The sequence below is a fragment of the Arvicanthis niloticus genome, chromosome 23, assembly GCF_011762505.2.
Source record: "Arvicanthis niloticus isolate mArvNil1 chromosome 23, mArvNil1.pat.X, whole genome shotgun sequence".
In the NCBI taxonomy this organism is placed as follows: domain Eukaryota; kingdom Metazoa; phylum Chordata; class Mammalia; order Rodentia; family Muridae; genus Arvicanthis; species Arvicanthis niloticus.
Genome location: NC_133430.1, coordinates 43778234 through 43798928, shown reverse-complemented (window position 1 = coordinate 43798928; position 20695 = coordinate 43778234). Strand labels below are relative to the sequence as shown.

The 20695-nt window shown below is 40.1% G+C and overlaps 1 protein-coding gene across 1 annotated transcript in view; it reads right to left on the bottom strand.

Annotated features, from left to right (window-relative positions):
- Ccdc175 (coiled-coil domain containing 175) overlaps positions 1-20695 on the bottom strand; it is a 79580-nt gene that overhangs the window by 51155 nt on the left and 7730 nt on the right. The window contains 4 exon segments of the mRNA XM_076922040.1: positions 1704-1813; positions 3419-3541; positions 5782-6010; positions 17749-17884. Of these exon segments, the coding sequence (XP_076778155.1) occupies positions 1704-1813; positions 3419-3541; positions 5782-6010; positions 17749-17884 (598 nt within the window).

The window sequence follows — 20695 nt, the reverse complement described above, 5'->3', positions numbered from 1 at the left end:
GGAAAGCATCTTCAACACATGGTGCTGGGAACAGCATTCATGTACAGAAGAATGAAATTAGATCTGTATCTATCACCCTGCACAGAAACTAACTCCAAATGGATCAAAGACCCAACGTTTAACCTGAAACACTGAAACTGCTAGAAGAAAGTAGATAAACCTTATATGCCATTGACGTAGGAAAGGACTTACTGGAACAAAAAAAACCCTTCAATTGCCCAAGAATTAAGGCCAACAGTTGACAAGTAGAACTTCATAAAATTAAAAAAATGTCTGCACAGCTAAAGAAACAAACAACCAGATGAAGAGGAAGTCCATGAAATAAGAGAATTTTTACCAGCTACATGTCTGACAGAGGATCAATCTGTGCATATTTATGTACCCATGATAGCACTGCATTCTGCTGTTCTTGTTTTAGAGATATACTTTTAATTAAAAAGCATTAAAATATATGTACAAATGATTTTATCATAAAGTTACCTGTCTTTTAGGAATGTGCTCAGATGGCAGTTTATCTCCCTAGTTGTCAGTAAATCACCTGGATGGGCACTGGAAGCCATATTTTCATAGCTCTACCTGACTGGCCCAGGAAGCAAAGTTGTGCCAAATACATTCTGACGTGAACTCACAGAGTCTGCTGGTCAATTGTGGCTGATAGGTTAAATTTGTCACAGTTTGTTTCAGAAGTTTTGACCCAGTCAGACATTTACATGTGCTCACCAAGAAGAGAGAACTGGTTACAGATAAAGACAGAAGGATGAATCTTTTTTCCCCCCAAAGAAAGCAGATCATGATGTTTTGGGATAAATGAAAGAGTTTCTTCAGGTTCTGGGTGTGGTTCCTCATATAGGAATGGTTTGTGTGGGAAGCTTCCCTGCATTTTCTCAGCAAATCATGCAAGACCCTTTGACTAAGTATAAAACAAACAGAACAGTATGGCTGGGTGTGTTACAGACTCACGGCATTCTCCACCAGATGACCTTTCCAGTAGGAATTTCTTTTTGTTGTTGTTGTTTTGGTTTAGAGTGAGGAGCTGAAGTGAGTTTAACACAGTCGAAAGAACTCCTTCATTTTCCAAGTGTCTACATCACTGAAACCCCCTCCTACCCGTCTACTACAAACCATAGATCATCTGAAAATCTGACTAACTTCAAAGGACACCATAAGGGGAGGACACCATAAAACCATCTCGTGGATGTAAGTAAACTAAATATAGTTCCATTTAATATTGAAGATGTGTTTCTGAGAATGAAAGTAACATATTAGTTGTTACCCTTTGAACCTTGACTTGTCTCCCAAATGTGCATTAAAGACTTTGTCTTCAGGGTGGTAATAGTAGGAGATTGTAGGACCTTTAAGAGACAGGGCTCAGAGCAGATCTAAGGGCATTGGACATGTCCCTGACTGGAACTGGGGACCCACAGTCTCTTGCTTGTCTCTTTTTTTGCTCCCTATGTTGTAAGTGGGTTCCCTGTGCCGTGCATTAGTCTCACAAACACACTGTCTCTACACAGGCAGTGGGGTCGTATGACTATGATCTGCAGCCTCTACAACTGTAAACCAAAAGAAGCATGTCTCTTCTTTATAATACAGATTATAATCTAATAATCGAATGTAGATTGCTTATACCAGGAATATGTTAAGGTAATTAAACCCAGCATGACTAGTCAGCATCTCCCGTAAACATGAAGTCCCACACTTACAGTTTTTCCTCCAAACTTTCACAAAGTTTCCTCATGTCTTCTACCTTTTTCTTCCAAATAGCTACTGTTTCCTTTAGCCGTGCTATCTCTATACCTTGGTCACTAATTATCTATTGAAAATTCAACAACAATATGACATCCAATTATCAGCAAGGGGTTCACAGCAGTAATTCAGGTTCTCTAAGCATTTTATAAATCACTCATTCAACTATTATTATTCAACTATTATTCAACTATTCAACTATTAAAGGTCACCCTTTAGTCAAAAAATACATCACTTTTATAATTTTGTTGTTGTTGTGAAACTCAACTTGACAAAAATCAATTCTGAAACAAAACAGAAAACTCAAGATTTGATGGAGTAGATGACTAAATGCAGTAGTGAGAAAAATCTATGTATGTATGTATGTATGTATGTATGTATTCATATACCAGATGTGTGCATGTCTCCTCTAATAAACCCATTTTTGTTCATCAAGATAAAATTGAATGAGACATTGTTTAGCTGATTGGTGTAGTGTCACTTTGAGGACAGATGTTAATTTAGTAGCTCTCTAGAAAGTCATCCAACAGGGCAAAAATTATTCAGTTTCTTTAGAGCATCACATGATTAAATCAATTATCAGGGTTAGGCCTGATATTCATTGTCCAGGTTCATATTTCCATTTTGTACATGCTAGCAAAACTGCATGCACATGGCCTAGTATTCATTGTCTTTTTTTGCCCTCAGCCATTCCTGCCTTGAATAGGTATCCTGTTCAAAGAATCACATTCAATTCTTTTTCTGTCAATGTTCTATCAGTCTGACCTGGCCACAGAGGTGTCTAGACTGAAGAGTTCATGTGTCTGTTAGTCTGTACTTCCCTCTGTCTGTAATTTGGGAATCTCCACAAAAATCCACCATACTGGGCAATATTCTACCTCGTGTCTCCACTTCATAGGTTGGTAGAGGCAGGCTTTAAATCCAGGTTGATATGACATTCAAGTTTGGGGATGGCAGGAGGGGCAAGAGGATCTGGGTAAGATTATTATGGCTGCCTAACTTGACCTTAGAAATCTTGGGTCAAAACTAGATTGGTGGGGGACCTCCTTGTACCTTATGAGGCTCAAGTGGGAGGCATGAGCTTGGGCATGCAGATGGCATGAAGTTTGCTTACCAAGTTTCCTTAAGCCTCATCTGATCTCTGCATCTTTATTGTCTTGATACCTAAAATCAGATGGCGGCCTCTTTAAACACATAGATGTGAGAGGAGTATTTTATTCTACTGATGTTATGATAATTAGATGCCATCATGGAATATCATAATTAAGGTTAACATATGCACCTCATGTGACATATGATGGACTTAGTGATGTGCTCTGGCAGAAAAGTACGCTGCTTCTCCATGACTGCTGTATTGTGTGGCTTTGCATGTGACTTTTGATAAACACTGAAGAAATGTATTATAGATCCATTCATTCAACTAATTGTGATAAAAGATTAGTAGGCATTAATATATATTTAGCTAGCTCTATATGCAGTTAAAAATCATTTTCAAGTTATTTTAGTCTATTAAGTATAATTTGTACATGCTGCAATACTTTAAAGTATTTAAAGTGTCAGGAAATTCTCTCAGAATAGCAGGAAGATGATTTAAATAAACTTTTTAAAATGCCGTGTTCAGATTGGGCTAAAGGAAGATGATGGTTTTTTTTTTTTTTTTTTTTTTTCTTACCACTGAGCTGGAAGTAACTGTTTGCTTCATTTTTATTATTTTATTTTGCAATCTGGTCAATTCTTTCCTCTTCATATATGCCTCTTTTCTCCGCTCCTCACAGGACTGTTTCATCCCTTTAATCTACAGTAACAACAGTAAACCAATTAAAAAGTCTATTAGCACATCAGAGAAAGATTTTTCAACTTGTCAGCCTAATTAATATTCAAGTTAAACAGGCCATTTTCCATCTAAGTAAACTAACAATTTAAAAGAAGAATGAAATGAAACTAGGATTTTTGTATTTCCTAATGTTAAAGACAAAACCATGAACTCTGTGGGTCAGACTGCAGCTATAAGATGTTGGTGGTACATTTATAGGAGCAATACGGCAAGGACCACTGCTAAGATTGGGTACAAGCATCTTGCCACCGTAGTGCCTCACTGCAACTATGCCACAGCAATGAACGTCACATGTATGACTACAGAGATATCGTGGATGAAGAAAGTAGTAATCAGAAGTAATCAGTTGTCTAGAAACCCCACTTCATACTACCTAATGGAAAATAGCTCAGAGTGCCATGTGCAAAGTCACTGAAGACGGGGCAGCTTATAGTCTTGGATACATTATTCTGTTTTTACCAAAATCTTGTCACATGTCAGACTCTGGAGGAATGAGTGACTCTTATTAAAAATTAACCTTCTCCCCCCACCCCCAGCAAACTTAATGGTCAAGAACAAGGTGACAAAGAGCAGAAAGGCATAAGGTAGCATAGTGGATTGAAACTCTGTGACCACTTACGTCTGGCTGGCTGTCTTTCCCTTTAAGCCACCAACCACTTCGTTGCAGAGCAGCTACTTTGAACGAATATGATAATAGTCTATGCACCAGGGTGCAGATATGTATGAGTGAAATTCACTGATAGAGATATTTTATTGAAAATTAGGGAAAAAACCATTAAATTTAAAAAAGCAATGTAATAAATTAACCTTCCTTCTTTCCTTCCTAGTTAATGCTGCATCGTTTAAGCTTGCTCGATTTCCTGGGTCTGAATGTGGACGCTGGTGGCTCAGGGTCTAAATGTAGACAGTTCCTGAGCTTAGGCAGACTTTTATTTGGAAAGGACATAACAAAAGCTCTGCAGCTGTGTAGGGAGGGTGTTGATTCCCTAATTGGTTCTTGATTGTGTCAATAAAAGAGGTGGCAGCCAATTGAGTGAAAGGAAAAAGGTGGGACTTCTGGGTCCCAAGGAGAAGAGAAGGGATGCAGAGAAAGGTTTTTCAGACCATGCTTTGGAAGGAGGAGGAAGCTGCAGACATAGAGGTCTTGGGGTCCCCAGAGTTTGTAGCCTCTTTGGTGAGCAGGAGCCAAGAAGGATGGAGGGAGCTAATTGATAAGATTAGGGCAGGGAATTCTTTGCCCACCCATTGAATTATCTATCTATCTATCTATCTATCTATCTATCTATCTATCTATCTATCTATCTATCTAGTTTTAGAATAATAAAACTGTGTAGTGTTTTCCATCCACAGTGCAAAGGAGGGCAGGAGGAGAGAGCCGGAAGCCAGGGCAGCTGTTGGTGGCTTGGCAAAGCTAGCTGTGAGGGGCTGGGGGAGCGATCACAGCTCCTGGCCGTTGGTGGAGCTGAATGACACCAGGGAGGCCATTGTTGGAGCTAAGCTGGCCAAAGGAGCAAGCATGCTTATGTAATTACGCGCAACACAGCTGTTTCCATCTGGAGCCGAGCTCCTTTCTGTACAGTAAGAACAGAGACAGCTCTACCTTTCCCAGAGCATCCAAGGCACCTTGAGAAATAAGAGTCAGACGATGAGTTCAATCAACGCAGCACAGCAGGCGTGCAGCCTCCTCGGGAGCGGGAGAGGCAGTATGACCTCCGCCCCTGACCTCTGGAAATTTCTGGCCTTATAATACAGTTTGCTTTTTGCACACTAGAGTCTGTCACTCCCCCTAAAGGCTACTCCTGTCTCAGGTTGCTGCAGCTGGATTAGCAGGCATTTCAGGGGGTTCTGCCTGACTCCTAGGTTCTGTCTACACAAAAGTGGAACTAGATAAAAGAAGGTGGCAAGTTCCTCATCTCTACAACCACATGAAGCCATTAAAGAGACATGGATCCTGCCGTGGACTCTGTTCTGTGAGCTGAATGAATGTGCACGACCGAATGTCTTCTCCAAGAGGCTCCACAAACAAGACAAAACAAACAAACAAACCATGAGTTTCTCACACCAGTGCTGTTCAGAAGCCCCCTATGGCCAGTCATAATGGGCACTTGCCAGCTAGTCATGAGGACAAAGAAAACATGTCCCATTGCTGCCTCAGAGTCAAGACAATTCTGGATTTAAAAATATTAAAGCTCACCACGTACATGGACAGCCAAATGTTCTTTCTTTTCCCAATACTCTTGTTTATGTTTTTTAATTAACTCAGATGCCTCTTTCAGACATTGTTTTTGGAGTCCTATCTCTTCTTTCTCAAAGTTTATCCTGGTATAGGTGTCATTTATGTAAATAGTGGCTACGGCTTTCTCTTCCAAGGTTTGGTTCAGCATCAGGACAAACTTTGCATGCTGCTTCGCCAGCTCTGCTTGCTTTGCACTAGGAGAAAAGAATGAATGAATGAGTGAATGAATGAATGGCTTTTATGCCTTTTATGGATGGCACTTAGTAAAGGAAGGAATTCAGACTCTACAGTGACAGCAGAAGAATGCTCTAAGGTGCACTTACTTTCTCATTTTAAACTTTAAACTCAATAAGGATATAAGGTAACAGGATAAGTGTCCACTTTGCAACTTGTTAAGCCACTGCTAAAATGTCAGTCACCTGGCCCCATCTCACCCTATCTAGCCCCATGTACCAGGATATTATTTTGACTTAAAGTATAAGATGAGTCAAAAGTCATTTTGAGCAAGTGAGTGGAATCTGGCCAGATGGATGTTTCCAGGCAGGTCATTAAGCCAAAGAAAGGTTATCATTCTATTGCATCTCTAGTTACCCTGATACCATAGCTCCACGAGTTGGCCCAAGAGAAGTCTCGCCTTCCCCTGGACAGAACCTAGAGAAAGAGGAGGCTGCAGCCATCTCTATTGCTCAGATGATGTTTGAGACCTGATTCTCATCTTCTCATCTAGATCTGAGCACAAAATGAGTTGTGTACCTCATGCATGCACTGTGGACCACACCTCTCTGAGGAAGAACTGAGTTCTAGAAGAAACATGGAGCACAAATATTGAAAGGAGGAATAACTGATGCTGCCATTTCTCTTGCCACTTTAAAAGCTCTTGGAACATAAAAACCTTTCCTAGTATTTATGCTCCACTTAGAGACTTGGGTTAGGGTTTGGGGAGGTGTACTTGAAGCTTTGGGAAAATAGTCATGGGCTGTTGGGGGGCTTTTTTAAGAGGCCAAACATTACAAAAGAGATATAATAGAAAGTACAAAGGAGCTTGGTGAGGGAGTGAGTTAGTGGCTGCTTTGTGAGCCAAGTATGGGAAACCTGGACAGAGAATTAGTTCAAGGAAGAAACCAAGTCAACCAAAAAAAAAAAAAAAGAAAAAAAGAAAAAAGAAAAACAAAACCCTAACTACTCGTGATAGTCATGGTGGTGGTAGTGGTGGTGGTCTTGGTGGTGATGGTGGTGGTAGTCACGGTGGTGGTAGTTTGAGAAGAGTGCATTTAAAAACAGGATGTAGGCCTGAGGAAAGCATACACAAAGGCCTTTATCTTTATACTTTCTAGTTGCTGAGCAGTGAGGAGGAGATGAAAGTGTCTCACAACAAGTCATCAGAGCCTGTGAGGACCTGTATAATACATCTTGTTTGAAAACAAAGAAACAACAGGTGATGATTATGGTTCCATCTCACAAATCTACCACCCTCTATTTGTACCTCATCTTTCCCTAAAAATTTATCTACAACAGAGATTCCTCTGCTGTGTTGGACCTACAGGATAATTGTTACTTGGAATCTATTAGAAATGTTGACAACCTTCTGGTCTGCAACTTGGCTCCAGGCAAATTGGGCGTTCTAGCCTACCTGCCCATATCCAGAGACAGCCTGACTCTTAGGATGTTTGCCCTATCCAGGGTCACAGGAGATCTACTTTAGCCAGGGTCACAGAAGGCCTGTCCTAACTAGAGACACAGGAGGCCCTCCCAACCAAAGACCACTGTTCCCCCTCCCCCCAGAAGGCCTGTTCTAACCTAGCTCACAGACCTTCAACTTCCTACAAGGAAGAACAGGCTCCATTCAGAAACAGCAAGGCCAGGTAACACCTGAGATGACCACATGGCAAAAGGCAAGCACAAGAACATAGACAACAGAAACCAATGCCACTTGGCACCATCAGAACCCTGTTCTTCCACCACAACAAGCTCTGGATACCATAACACACCTGAAAAGCAAGATTCTGACCTAAAATTCAATCTCAAAAAGATTATGAGTACTTTAAGGAAGACATAAATAACTCCCTTAAAGAAATATAGGAGAACACAGGTAAACAGGTAGAAGCCCTTAAAGAGGAAACACATAAGTCCCTTAAAGAAATACAGGAAAACACAATTAAACAGGTGAAGAAATTGAACAAAACCATTCAAGATCTAAAAATGGAAATAGAAACAATAAAGAAATCACAAAGAGAGGCAACCCTGGAGTTGCAAAACCTAGAAAAGAGATCAGGAACTTCAGATGCAAGCATCAACAACAGAATACAAGAGATAAAAGAAAGAATCTCAAGCATAGAAGATACTATAGAAGATATTGACACACTAGTCAAAGAAAATACAAAGTGCAAAAAGCACCTAATCCAAAACACCCAGGAAATTCAGAACACAATGAAAAGACCAAATCTAAAAGTAGTAGAAATAGAAGAGAATGAAGCTTCCCAATTCAAAGGGCCAGAAAACATCTTTAACAAAATCATAGAATAAAACTTCCCTAACCTAAAGAAGCAGATGGCCATAAACGTACAAGAAGCCTACAGAACACCAAATAGATTTGACCAGGAAGAAAGTCCTCATGTCATAAAATAATTGAAACACTAAATATACAGAACAAAGAAAGAATACTAAAAGTGGTAATGGAGAAAGACCAAGAAGTAACATATAAAGTAGACTTATCAGAATCACACCAAACTTTTTAACAGAGACTCTAAAAGCCAGAATATCTTGTATAGATGTCATGCAGACCACAAGAGAACACAAATGCCAGCCCAGACTACTATACTCAGCAAAATTCTCAATCACCATAGATGAAGAAACCAAGATATCTTATGACAAAACCAAATTTAAACAATATCTCCCCACTAATCCAGCCCGCCATAGGATACTAGAAGGAAAACTCCAACACAAAGGAAAACTACACCCAAGAAAAACCAAGAAATTAATCATCTCACAAAAAAAAAAAAAAAACAAAAGAAGGGAACCACGCAAACACAGTACAACCTCTAACAACAAAAATAACAGGAACCAACAATCATTGGTTTTTAGTATCTCTCAACATCAATGGATCCAATTTCCCAATAAAAAGACATAGGCAAACAGACTGTATACATAAACAGAACCAAGCACTGTGCTGCACTCAGGAAACACATCTCAGTGACAAAGACAAACATTACCTCAGAGTAAAAGGTTGGAAAAAATTTCCAAGCAAATGGTCCCAAGAAACAATCTGGAGTAGCCATTCTAATATCCAATAAAATGAACTTTCAACCAAAAGTTATCAAAAGAGATGGGGAAGGGCACTTCATACTCATCAATGGAAAAATCCACCAAGATGAACTCTCAAACCTAAACATCTATGCCCCAAATACAAGGGCACTCACATTTGTAAAAGAAATGTTACTAAAGCTCAAAACACATTGAACCTCATACAATAATAGTGAGAGACTTTAACACTCCACTCTCACCGATGAACAGGTCATGGAAACAGAACCTAAACAGAGACACAGTGAAACCAGGAGAATTTGTGAGCCAAATGGATTCAACAGATATCTAACTTCTCCTCAGCACCTCAAGACACCTTCTCTAAAACTAACCATATAATCAGACACAAAACAGACCTCAGCAGATACAAGAAGATTGAAATAATCCCATTCATTCTGTTAGACCACCGTGGACTAAGACTGATTTTCAGTAACAGTGAAAGCAACAGAAAGCACATAGTCATGAAAACTGAACAATTCTCTGCTGAATGACAACTTGGTCAGGGAAGAACTGAAGAAATTAAAGACTTTTTAGAATTTAACAAAAATGAAGGCTCAGCACACCCACATTTATGGGATGAATGAAAGCAATGCTAAGAGGAAAATTCATAGGACTGACTTCATAAAGAATTGATCCTACACTAGCAACTTAAGAGAACATCTGTAAGCTCAAGAACAAAAAGAAGCTAACACACCTGAGAGGAATATACAGCAGGAAATAATCAAACTCAGGGAGGAAATCAATCAATTAGAAACAAAAAAAAATCAAAACAATCAATCATCCATCATGATCAAGTAGGCTTTATCCCAGGAATGTAGGGATAGTTCAATATTCAAAAATCCATCAATGTAATCCACTACATAAATAAACTCAAAGAAAAAAACCATAAATAAACTCAAAGAAAAAACCATATGATCATCTCACTAGATGCCGAGAAAGCATTTGACAAAATTCAATCTCTTCATGTTAAAAGTCTTGGAAAGATCAAGAATTCAAGGCCCATACCTAAACATAGTAAAAGCAATTTACAGCAAGCCAGTAGCCAACATCAAACTAAATGGAGAGAACCTTGAAGCAATCCCACTAAGATTAGGGACTAGACAAGGCTGCCCACTCTCACCCTACCTATTCAATATAGTACTAGAAGTCCTAGCCAGAGCAATTAGACAACAGAAGGAAGTCAAAAGGATACAAATAGGAAAAGTAGTCAAAATTTCACTATTTGCAGATGATATGATAGCATATTTAAGTGACCCTAAAACTTCCACCAGAGAACTCCTAAACCTGATAAACAACTTCAGCAAAGTGGCTGGATATAAAATCAACTCAAACAAATCAGTAGTCTTCATCTACTCAAAAAATAGACAGGCTGAAAAAGAAATTAGGGAAATGACACCCTTCACAATAGTCACAAATAATATAAAATATCTTGGAGTGAATCTAACCAAGCAAGTGAAAGATCTGTATGACAAGAACTTCAAGTCTCTGAAGAAAGAAATAGAAGACCTCAGAAGATGGAAAGATCTCCCATGCTCCTAGATTCGCAGGATTAACTTAGTAAAAATGGCCATCTTGCCAAAAGCAATCTACAGGTTCAATGCAATCCCCATCAAAATTCCAAATCAATTCTTCATAGAGATAGAAAGAGCAATTTGCAAATTCATTTGGAATAACAAAAAAACCAGGAGATCGAGAACCATTCTCAACAATAAAAGAACTTCTGGGGGAATCACCATCCCTGACCTCAAACTGTACTACAGAGCAGTAGTGATAAAAACTGCATGGTATTGGTACAGAGACAGACAGGAAGATCAATGGAATAGAATTGAAGATCCAGAAATGAACCCACACACCTATGGTCACTTGATCTTTGACAAAGGAGCTAAAACCATCCAGTGGAAAAAGGACAGCATTTTCAACAAATGGTGCTGGTTCAACTGGAGGTCAACATGTAGAAGAATGCAAATCAATCCATTCTTATCCCCTTGTACAAAGCTCAAGTCCAAGTGGATAAAGGACCTTCACATAAAACCAGATACACTGAAACTAATAGAAGAGAAGGTGGTGAAGACCCTCAAATACCTAGGCACAGGGGGAAAGTTCCTGAACAGAACACCAATGTCTTATGCTCTAAGATCAAGAATTGACAAATGGGACCTCATAAAATTGCAAAGCTTCTGTAAGGCAAAGGACACTGTCAATAAGACAAAACAGCAACCAACAGACTGGGAAAAGATCATTACCAATCCTAGATTCGATAGAGGGCTAATATCCAAAGAACTCAAGAAATTAGACTCCAGACAACCAAATAACCCTATTAAAAATGGGGTACAGAGCTAAACAAAGAATTCTCAACTGAGGAAATTCGAATGGCCGAGAAGCATCTTAAGAAATTCTCAACATCCTTAGTCATCAGGGAAATGCAAATCAAAACAACCCTGAGATCCCACCTTACACCAGTCAGAATGGCTAAGATAAAAAATTCAAGTGATGGTAGATGCTGTCGAGGATGTGGAGAAAGAGGAACACTCCTCCATTGTTGGTGGGAATGCAAGCTGGTACAACCACTCTGGAAATCAGTCTGGAAGTTCCTCAGAAAATTGGACATAGCATTACCTGAGGACCCAGCTATACCACTCCTGGGCATATACCCAGAAGATGCTCCACATATAACAGGGACACATGCTCCACTATGTTCATAGCAGCCTTATTTATAATAGCCAGAAGCTGGAAAGAACCCAGATGTCCTTCAACAGAGGAATGGATACAAAAAATGTGGTACATTTACACAATGGAGTACTACTCAGCTATTAAAAATAATGTATTTGAGAAATTCTTAGATAAATGGATGGAACTAGAAAATATCATCCTGAGTGAGGTAACCCAATCACAAAAGAACACACATGGTATTTACTCACTGATATGTGGATATTAGCCCAAAAGCTTGAAATAGCCAAGATTCAACTAACTGACCACATTAAGCTCACGAAGGAAGGCCAAGTGTGGATGTCTCGGTCCTTCTTGGAAGGAGTAACAGAATGCTCAAGAGAGCAAATATGGCGACAAAATGTGGGACAGAAAGTCAAGGAGGGGCCATCGGGAGACCACTCTACCTTGGTATTCGTCCCATGTGCAGTCACCAAAGATAGACACCGATATGGATGTCAGGAAGTGCATGCTGACAGGACCCTGATGCAGCTGTCTCCTAGAAGGTCTGCCAGAGTCTGACATATCCAGAGGCGGATGCTCATAGCTACCCCTTGATCTGATCAAGGGTTCCCAATGAAGAAGTTAGAGGACTGAAGGAGCTGAAAGGGTTGGTGGCCCCAAGAGGAGAGCAACAGTGTCAGCCAACCAGAGCTCCCCAGGGTCTAAACCACCAGCCTGGGAGCACAAAGGGAGGCACCCATGACTTCAGCTGTATACTTAGGGGAAGATGGCCTTGTTGGGCATAGGTGGGAGAGGAGATTCCTGGTCCCATGAAGGCTGAACAGCGAGAGGGGAGGAATTTGAGGTTGGGGAGGGGGGAAGGGGGGTAGGTGGGGGCACACCCTTGTGGAGGCAGGAGGGGGGAAGGGATAGGATGTTCCTGTGTGGTGGTGGGGAATGGGGTGAGGGGATAAAATCTGAAATGTATTTTAAATAAATAAATAAATAAACAAACAAAAAAAATCAACAAAACCAAGAGCTGGTTATTTGAGAAAATCAATGCGATAGATAAACTCCTAGCCAAACTAACTAAAGGGCACAGAGACAGTGTCCAAATTAACAAAATCAGAAATGGAAACGGAGACATAACAACATAAACTGAAGAAATCCAAAAAAAACCCCATCAGATCCTACTACAAAAGCCTAAACTCAACAAAACTTAAAATCTAGATGAAATGGATGATTTTTCTAGACAGATACCATATACCAAAGTTAAATCAGGATCAGATAAACTAAATAGTCTCATAACCACTAAGGAAATAGAAGCAGTTATTAAAAGTCTCTGAACCCCGCCCCCCAAAAGCCCAGGGCCAGATGGTTTTAGTGAATAATTCTATCAGACCTTCTAAGAAAACTTAATACCAATACTTCTCAAACTATTCCACAAAATAGAAATAGAAGAAACACTACCTAATTTGTTTTATAATGTTACACTGATAACAAAACCACACAAAGACCCAATAAAGAGAACATCAGACTAATTTCACTTATGAATATTGATGCAAAAAATACTCAATAAAATTGCAAACTGAATCCAAGAACACATCAAAACAATCATTCACAATGATCAAGTAGGTTCATGCCAGGAATGCAGGCATGGTTCAATATGTGAAAATCTACCAAAGTAATTCACTATATAAACAAACTCAAAAAAAATAAATCACATGATCTTCTCATTAGATGCTGAAAAGCCTTTGATAAAATACACCACTTCATGTTAACAGTCTTGGAAAGATCAGGAGTTCAAGGCCCATACCTAAACATAATAAAAGCAATATATAGCAAACCAATAGCCAACATCAAATTAAGTGAAAAGAAACTTGGAGCAATCACACTAAAATCAAGGACAAGACAAGGCTGCCTACTCTCTCCCTATTTATTCAATATAGTACTTGAAGTTCTAGTTACAGCAATTAGACAACAAAAGGAGGTCAAAGGGACACAAATTGGAAAGGAAGAAATCAAGTTATCATTATTTGCAGATGATATATTATACATAAACAATTCCCAAAATTCTATCAGAGAGCTCCTACACTGGATAAATAACTTCAGCAACGTTGAATAGATATAAAATTAGCTTAAACAAAACAGTAGCCCCCTCCACACAAAGATTAAATGGATTGAGAAAGAAAATAGGGAAAGACTTCAAAATAGTCACAAATAATATAAAATATCTTGGTGTGACTCTAACCAAGCAAGTGAAAGATCCATATGGCAAGAACTTCAAGTCTCTGAAGAAAGAAATTGAAAAAGACCCCAGAAGATGAAAAGATCTCCCATCCTCATGTATTGGCAGGATTAACATAGTAGAAATGGCCATCTTACCAAAAGCTATCTACAATTTAGTGTAATCCCCATCAAAATTCCAACTTAATTCTTCACAGAGATAAAGAGAAATTCTCAACTTCATATGCAATAACAAAAAACTCAAGATAGTGAAAACAATTCTCTACAATAATAGAACTTCTGGGGGGAAATCCCCATCCCTGACCTCAAGTGGTACTACAAAGCAATAGTGAGAAAAACTGCATAATACTGATACAGAGACATACAGGTAGATCGATGTAACAGAATTGAAGACCCACAAATAAAACCACACACCTATGGACACTTGGTCTTTGACAAAGAAGCCCAAATCATAGAGTGTATAAAAACAAACATTTTAAACAAATGGTGCTTGTCTAACTGGAGGTCTGCATGTAGAAAAATGCAAATTGACCCATTTTTATCTCCTTGTGCAAAGCTCAAGACCAAGTGGATCAAGGACCTCCACATAAAACCAGATATTCTGAATCTAATAGAAGAGAAAGTGGAAAAGAGCCTCTAACCCATGGGCACAGGGAAAATTTCTTGAACAGAACACTAATGGCTTATGCTCTAAGATCAACAGTTGACAAATGGGACCTCATAAAATTGCAAATCTTCTGTAAGTCAAATAGGACAATAGAACAAAATGGCAGCATACAGATTGGGAAAATGTCTTTACCAACCCTACATCCAATAGAGGGCTATACAAAGAACTCAAGAAATTAGACTCCAGAAAACCAAATAACACAATTTAAAAATGGGATACAGAGCTAAACAAAGAATTCTCAACTGAGGAATCTTGAATGGCTGAGAAGCAAGTAATGTTCAATATCCTTAATCTTTAGGGAAATGCAAATCAAAACCACCCTGAGATTCCACCTTACACCAATCAGAATGGCTAAGATCAAAAATTCAGGTGACAGCAGATGCTGACAAGGATCTGGAGAAAGGAGGAACACTCCTCCATTGTCAATGGGATTGCAAGTGGGAACAATCACTTTGAAAATAAATTTGGTGATTCCTCAGAAAATTGGAAATAGTTCTACATGATGACTCAGCTATATCACTCCTGGGCACACACCCAAAGATGCTCCACCACATCACAAGGACATATGCTCCACTATGTTTATAGCAGCCTTATTTATAATAGCCAGAAGCCGGAAACAACCCAGATGTCCCTCAATAGAAGAATGGATACAGAAAATTCAGTACATTTACACAATAGAGTACTACTCAGCTATTAAAAATTAGGACTTCACAAACTTTGCACTCAAATAAATGGAACTAGAAAATATTATCCTGAGTGAGGTAACCTAGATCCAAAAGAACATGCACGGTATGTACACACTGATAAGTGGATATTTGTCCAAAAGCTTAGAATACCCATGATACCATTCACAGACCATATGAAGCTTAACAAGAAGGAAGGCCAAAGTCTGGATGCTTCAGTTCCACTTGGGGGAACAAAATAATCACAGGAGGCAAAGGGAAGGAAGGATCTAGGTGAGAAAGAAGGGGGTATGGGAAAGAAGGGAGGTGATAAAAGGGGGACAGGATCAGGTATGGGAAGAGACAGGAGAAAAGTCCAGAGGACCAGGAGAATGAATAGAAATATGTAGTGGGGGTGGGGCAGAGAACAGGGGGAAAACCACTAGAACGTCCCAGACACCATGGATGCAAGAGGCTCTCAGGACCCAATGGGGATGACATTAGCTGAAATGCCCAACATTGAGAAGATAGAACCTGAAGAGACCACATCCAGTAAATAGACATGGCTCCCAGTTTGAGGTATGGGGCCACCCACCCATCTCAAAAATTCTAACCCAGAATTGTTCCAGTCTAAAGGAAATGCAGGGACAAAAATGGAGCAGAGACTGAAGGAAAGGCTATCCAGACACTGCCCTACCTAGGGATCCATCCCATCTGCAGACATCTAACCTTGACCCTATTGCTGGTGCCAAGATATGCTTGCAGACAGGAGCCTGGTATAAATGCTCCCTGAGAGGCTCTGCCAGCATCTGACTAATACAACTATTGGACTGAGCCCAGGGACCCCAGTGGAAGAGTTAGGGAAGAGACTGAAGGAGCTGAAGGGGATTGCAACCCCACAGGAAGAACAACTAACTGGAACCCTCAGAGCTCCCAGGGACTAAACCACCAACTAAAGTATATACATGTACTGGTCCATGGCTCCAGCTACATATGTAACAGAGGACTGCCTTATTTGGCATCAGTGGGAGGGGAGGTGCTTGGTCCTGTGGAAGCTTGATGTCCCAGAGAAAGGGGATGCTAGAGGGGCGAGGTGGGAGTAAGTGGGTGGTTGGGGGAGCACCCTCTTATAGGCAATGGGGAGGGGGAGAGGGTAGGGGGTTCATGGAGGAGAGACTGAGAAGGGCAACAACATTTGAAATGTAAACAACTAGAATAATTAATAAAACAAATGCTGACCTTCACTCCACCCTACTACCCGGTAGACCTACCAAAGCCTATGTCTTTTTGTTTTTTTTTTTTTCTTTTACTTTTCTTCTGTTCTTTCTTTCTTTTTTTATAGTCTAAACCACCAGCCTGGGAGCACCTAGGGAGGGACCCATGGCCCCAGCTGTATATGTAGGGGAGGATGGCCTTGTTGGGCATAGGTGGGAGAGGAGATCCTTGGTCCCATGAAAGCCAAACCCTATGTTTTATCAAGCCTTCTCAGGATCCTACTGCTCACCCAAGCCCCAAATTTACAGGAGCAGAATGATGGGATGTCACTTGATTTATCCAGCTGCATGTTCCATTTCTGATTGTTGGTTTAGAAATAGTCTAGTTTATAGCTATCCCTGGAAACTATGGCTAGTGCAGTCCATGCATAAACTGCATCGTGAATCCTTAGTAGGGGTTAGAATATTCACTATTCCCCCGATCTTATGAGCTTCATTCATGACACCTCTCCCAGGGCAGGTGTTCTGAGGACCTACTTTAGGAAGAACGTGCAAGAGTCTTGAGGTCTGATGAGACCCTGTGCACCAATTTCCCTGTTATGATGTGGGTGGGGGAGTTCTTCGAATATTTCTCAATATAGAACATCAGCATTTTGATATTTATGCGTTAGTCTTGCAAATTTTCTCATGGTAAGAGCTTATTCTTCAAGCCTTAGATTGTTTTCTCGTTTTAGCATAAATCTTCCTCTTATACACTATGATGGGTCTGAATTCTGTCTTACAGACAGAGCAACTGAAGCTCAGGGATGAAGTATTTCCCCAAGTCAGCAGCTTAGAAATAAACAAAGGGTTCTGGCAGGTCTCAAGCTATAGGCAGTTACATACATAGTCACATTTAACTGTACACAAATCCTGGAACTCCTTCCAGATAACCAACCTCATCCTCCTATTGAATTATAGGTACAATAGAAGATCTTTAATAAACTAAACTGGATAGAACATAACTGGCCTAAGATGTACTTACAAGAGAATTATAACAAGGAATTATTGGAGCAGGCCGACCTTGCAAACTTAATTCTATAAGAGCAGAAACTCTAAAACATTAAGTTTCAACCTTGGGACGTAGCTTGGAAATAAACACATCATTTGCAGTGAACATTCTCAGTTTCTCAAATACTAAATTAAGAAATACCTACCCGAGAACCTCGTTCACATGCTTCAGCTCTCTTATCTCGGTGTTTAAAAGCCTTATTTCACTTTTCATATTATCAATCTTTCTTCTCATTTGACTTATCTCAAAGATATTGAGTTTTCGAGCCTCTGAGATACATTCTTCAAAGCAAGTGAAAATATGACCGTCATTGGAGGAAGAGGACAACAACAGATGCTTTTCCTATCCCAAGGAGAACTGCCTTTCATCGACATATTCTTTTCATTATGTTTCTGTACCAAGTACTTTGAATTTACCACTTTGGAGCATCTCAGTGTTACGGACTTCTGCGGCGGTTGTGATGTAACTAGCTTCCACGCTCTGGAAGTCTCACAGCACCTGGTTCCCTCTGGCCCTACACTCTTTTTACTTCTTGCCCAGGACTTCCCATTGTCTCTAACAAAGAATTTGTTTTAGGCATCATTCTTATATTTGTGTGTTCTGAAAACTCAGGAGAAGCAAACATTGGACCACTGGTTAAAGGAAGGAGGGAATGGGTGCTTTTTTCCCCTTTCTCATCAGTGGGTGCCATGGAGAAGAAGTAACTCTACTGAGGCGTGTTCTCATCACTAATTAATTGTTCCTAGCTGCAACTAACATTATAATGCACTTCAGGTTGGTTCTCTCTTCTCTCCTGTCTTGGTCTCCTCATTCCACCCTTCTCTTTGGATTATACACCCTAAAAACGTAATGGTGCAAAAGCCATCACCTCAGACCCTCTTTTCTAGAGAACACAATATAATATGTAATTATCTATAAATAAATATCAAACTAGTACAACCATGGGAACCTTTAGACTCTGAAGGCTCTAAGTCCTCAAGGGTTTAGTTAGACTCTAAAGTCTAGAGGGTTGCCCAGCATGTGACAAAGGGCCGACACACTCCTGCACAACAGCATCCCAAGCAACTGGCTGATAGCTCCCCTAGGAGATTCAGACTATTACCTGCATTCCCAACACATCTTTTTTCCAGGTCACTAGTTAAATCATTTGTGGTAACAAGCTTCTCAAACTCTGTGCCCACAACATACATGTCTGTCAGCAGGGAATTCTGTTCACGTGCAGGCTCTGCTGGCAAACAGGGTCTGGGAGATGGCTGGGGATTCTGATTTCTAATTTATCTTCCCTTGCTGTATCTGATGCTGGTCCTCAGACCACACTGCAAGTTGTGAGGCTTTATGATATAAAGTCAATTAAACTTTTCCAGTTACACATACAGCATGCATCAAAGACCTTACAAGCTAATATGGCATATATTTTTTCTACTAACATATTTTTCCTGTTTATATAAATACAACAACCTGTAAAATAAAGAAAAACAACTGAAAAAAGCAAAATAGAAACATTTTAAAACACTTTCTTTGATGTAGATTCTGTTAAGTCTCTCTTCTCTTCCTGTGTAGATGTATTATTGTATTTTTTCAAAGTAAGGTAGCAGTAAGCACACTGCTTTATTATATAACCTATTGTACCAGTTAGCATACAGGTGGAGGATAGCATGTTAAATAGTAAATCAAACAACAAAAGTTGATTATAAAGAGCTACTGGTCACAACCAAAGATTAGAGTAACCAGGAACCACTACAGTCCTAAGAGGAAGACCTCTCTAGAAGGCTGTAGTCTATTCGATGGCAAGGTAATTCATGCACTGCTGAGGTGCTGGAATTTGCTGGAAATGTCTCTAGAGGGCCAGGGGACTTGTCCACACAGGCAGAACATAGCTGCTCAAGAAAAGCCAACTGAAGCTCCTCACAGAATGTGAAAAGCTTTGGCCCTGGCATAAAGCTGCCCAAAGGTTTCTGGGAAAAGGGGACAGGCTGGACATTGAAAGCCACTGGATCTTGTAGGATTGAGGCATGCCAGTATCACATGCAGTGGAGGTATCTGCCAAGCTGACCACTGGAACCTAAAAAGAAACTCTTCCCTCTGTATCATGCTTCCTAGTGTCCTCTACTGACCAAGCTGAACATCTTGTCAGTTAGCAAGGGGAGGGGCAGGGGGATGCTCACTAGTTTTACACCAACTCTACACAAAATAGAGTTATTTGAAAGGAGGAAATTTCAATTGAGAAAATGCCTTCATGAGATCCAATTGTAGGGCATTTTCTTATTTGTGATTGATGGAGGAGGGCCCAGTCCATTGTGGGTGGTGCCATCCCAGGTTGGTGATCAAGCTATGATGTGTAAACCAGTAAGCAGCACCCCTCCATCAGCTCTTGCCTCCAGGCTTTTCTTGCCCTCACTTCTTTTAATGATAAACTGTTGCATGGAAACGTAAGTGAAATACATCCTTTCCTCCCCAAGTTGCCTTGGTCATGATGTTTCATCACAGAAATAGAAACCTTAACTAAGAAGACAGGATGCAATGTATGAGGTTCCGCTCCTTTACTGTCAAGCAGATATCAAAATGTAGATTTAGCACAAAGATTCAGTAAGTGGATAATTGGCACATCTATCTTTAAAAACAAAACACTTGTTTTATGCAAGGTGAAATGTCACTTTCTATAATCCAGCACAAGGGGAGCAGAGCAGACAGGCCTGCCTAGGTTACACAAAACCCTGTTTATTTGTTTTAAGCAAATAAAATCAAAGCTAAAAATAAAACACACACCAACAAAATTTTCGTTTCTTATTTGAATTGCTCTTTCAAGGTGGGGTCCTTGGGAAACAGAGTTTAAGGTTTGTGTTCAAAGAATGTTCAAAAAATACTTTTAGGCATGTATTTGGTGGGGTGAAAATGGCAAGATTTCAGAGGAGATGTCAAAATGCAAAGACATGTAGAGTTGGTCTACTTTGGCATAAGGGAGCCATAGCAGCTGATAACAGAATAAACTCCGACCCAGGGAGGTTCTGTCTGTCACATATGGGGAGCTGCACTCTACGCTCAAGGTGATTCTTACAGAGGGACTCAGTTACAAGCCTCGGATGACACTTCTT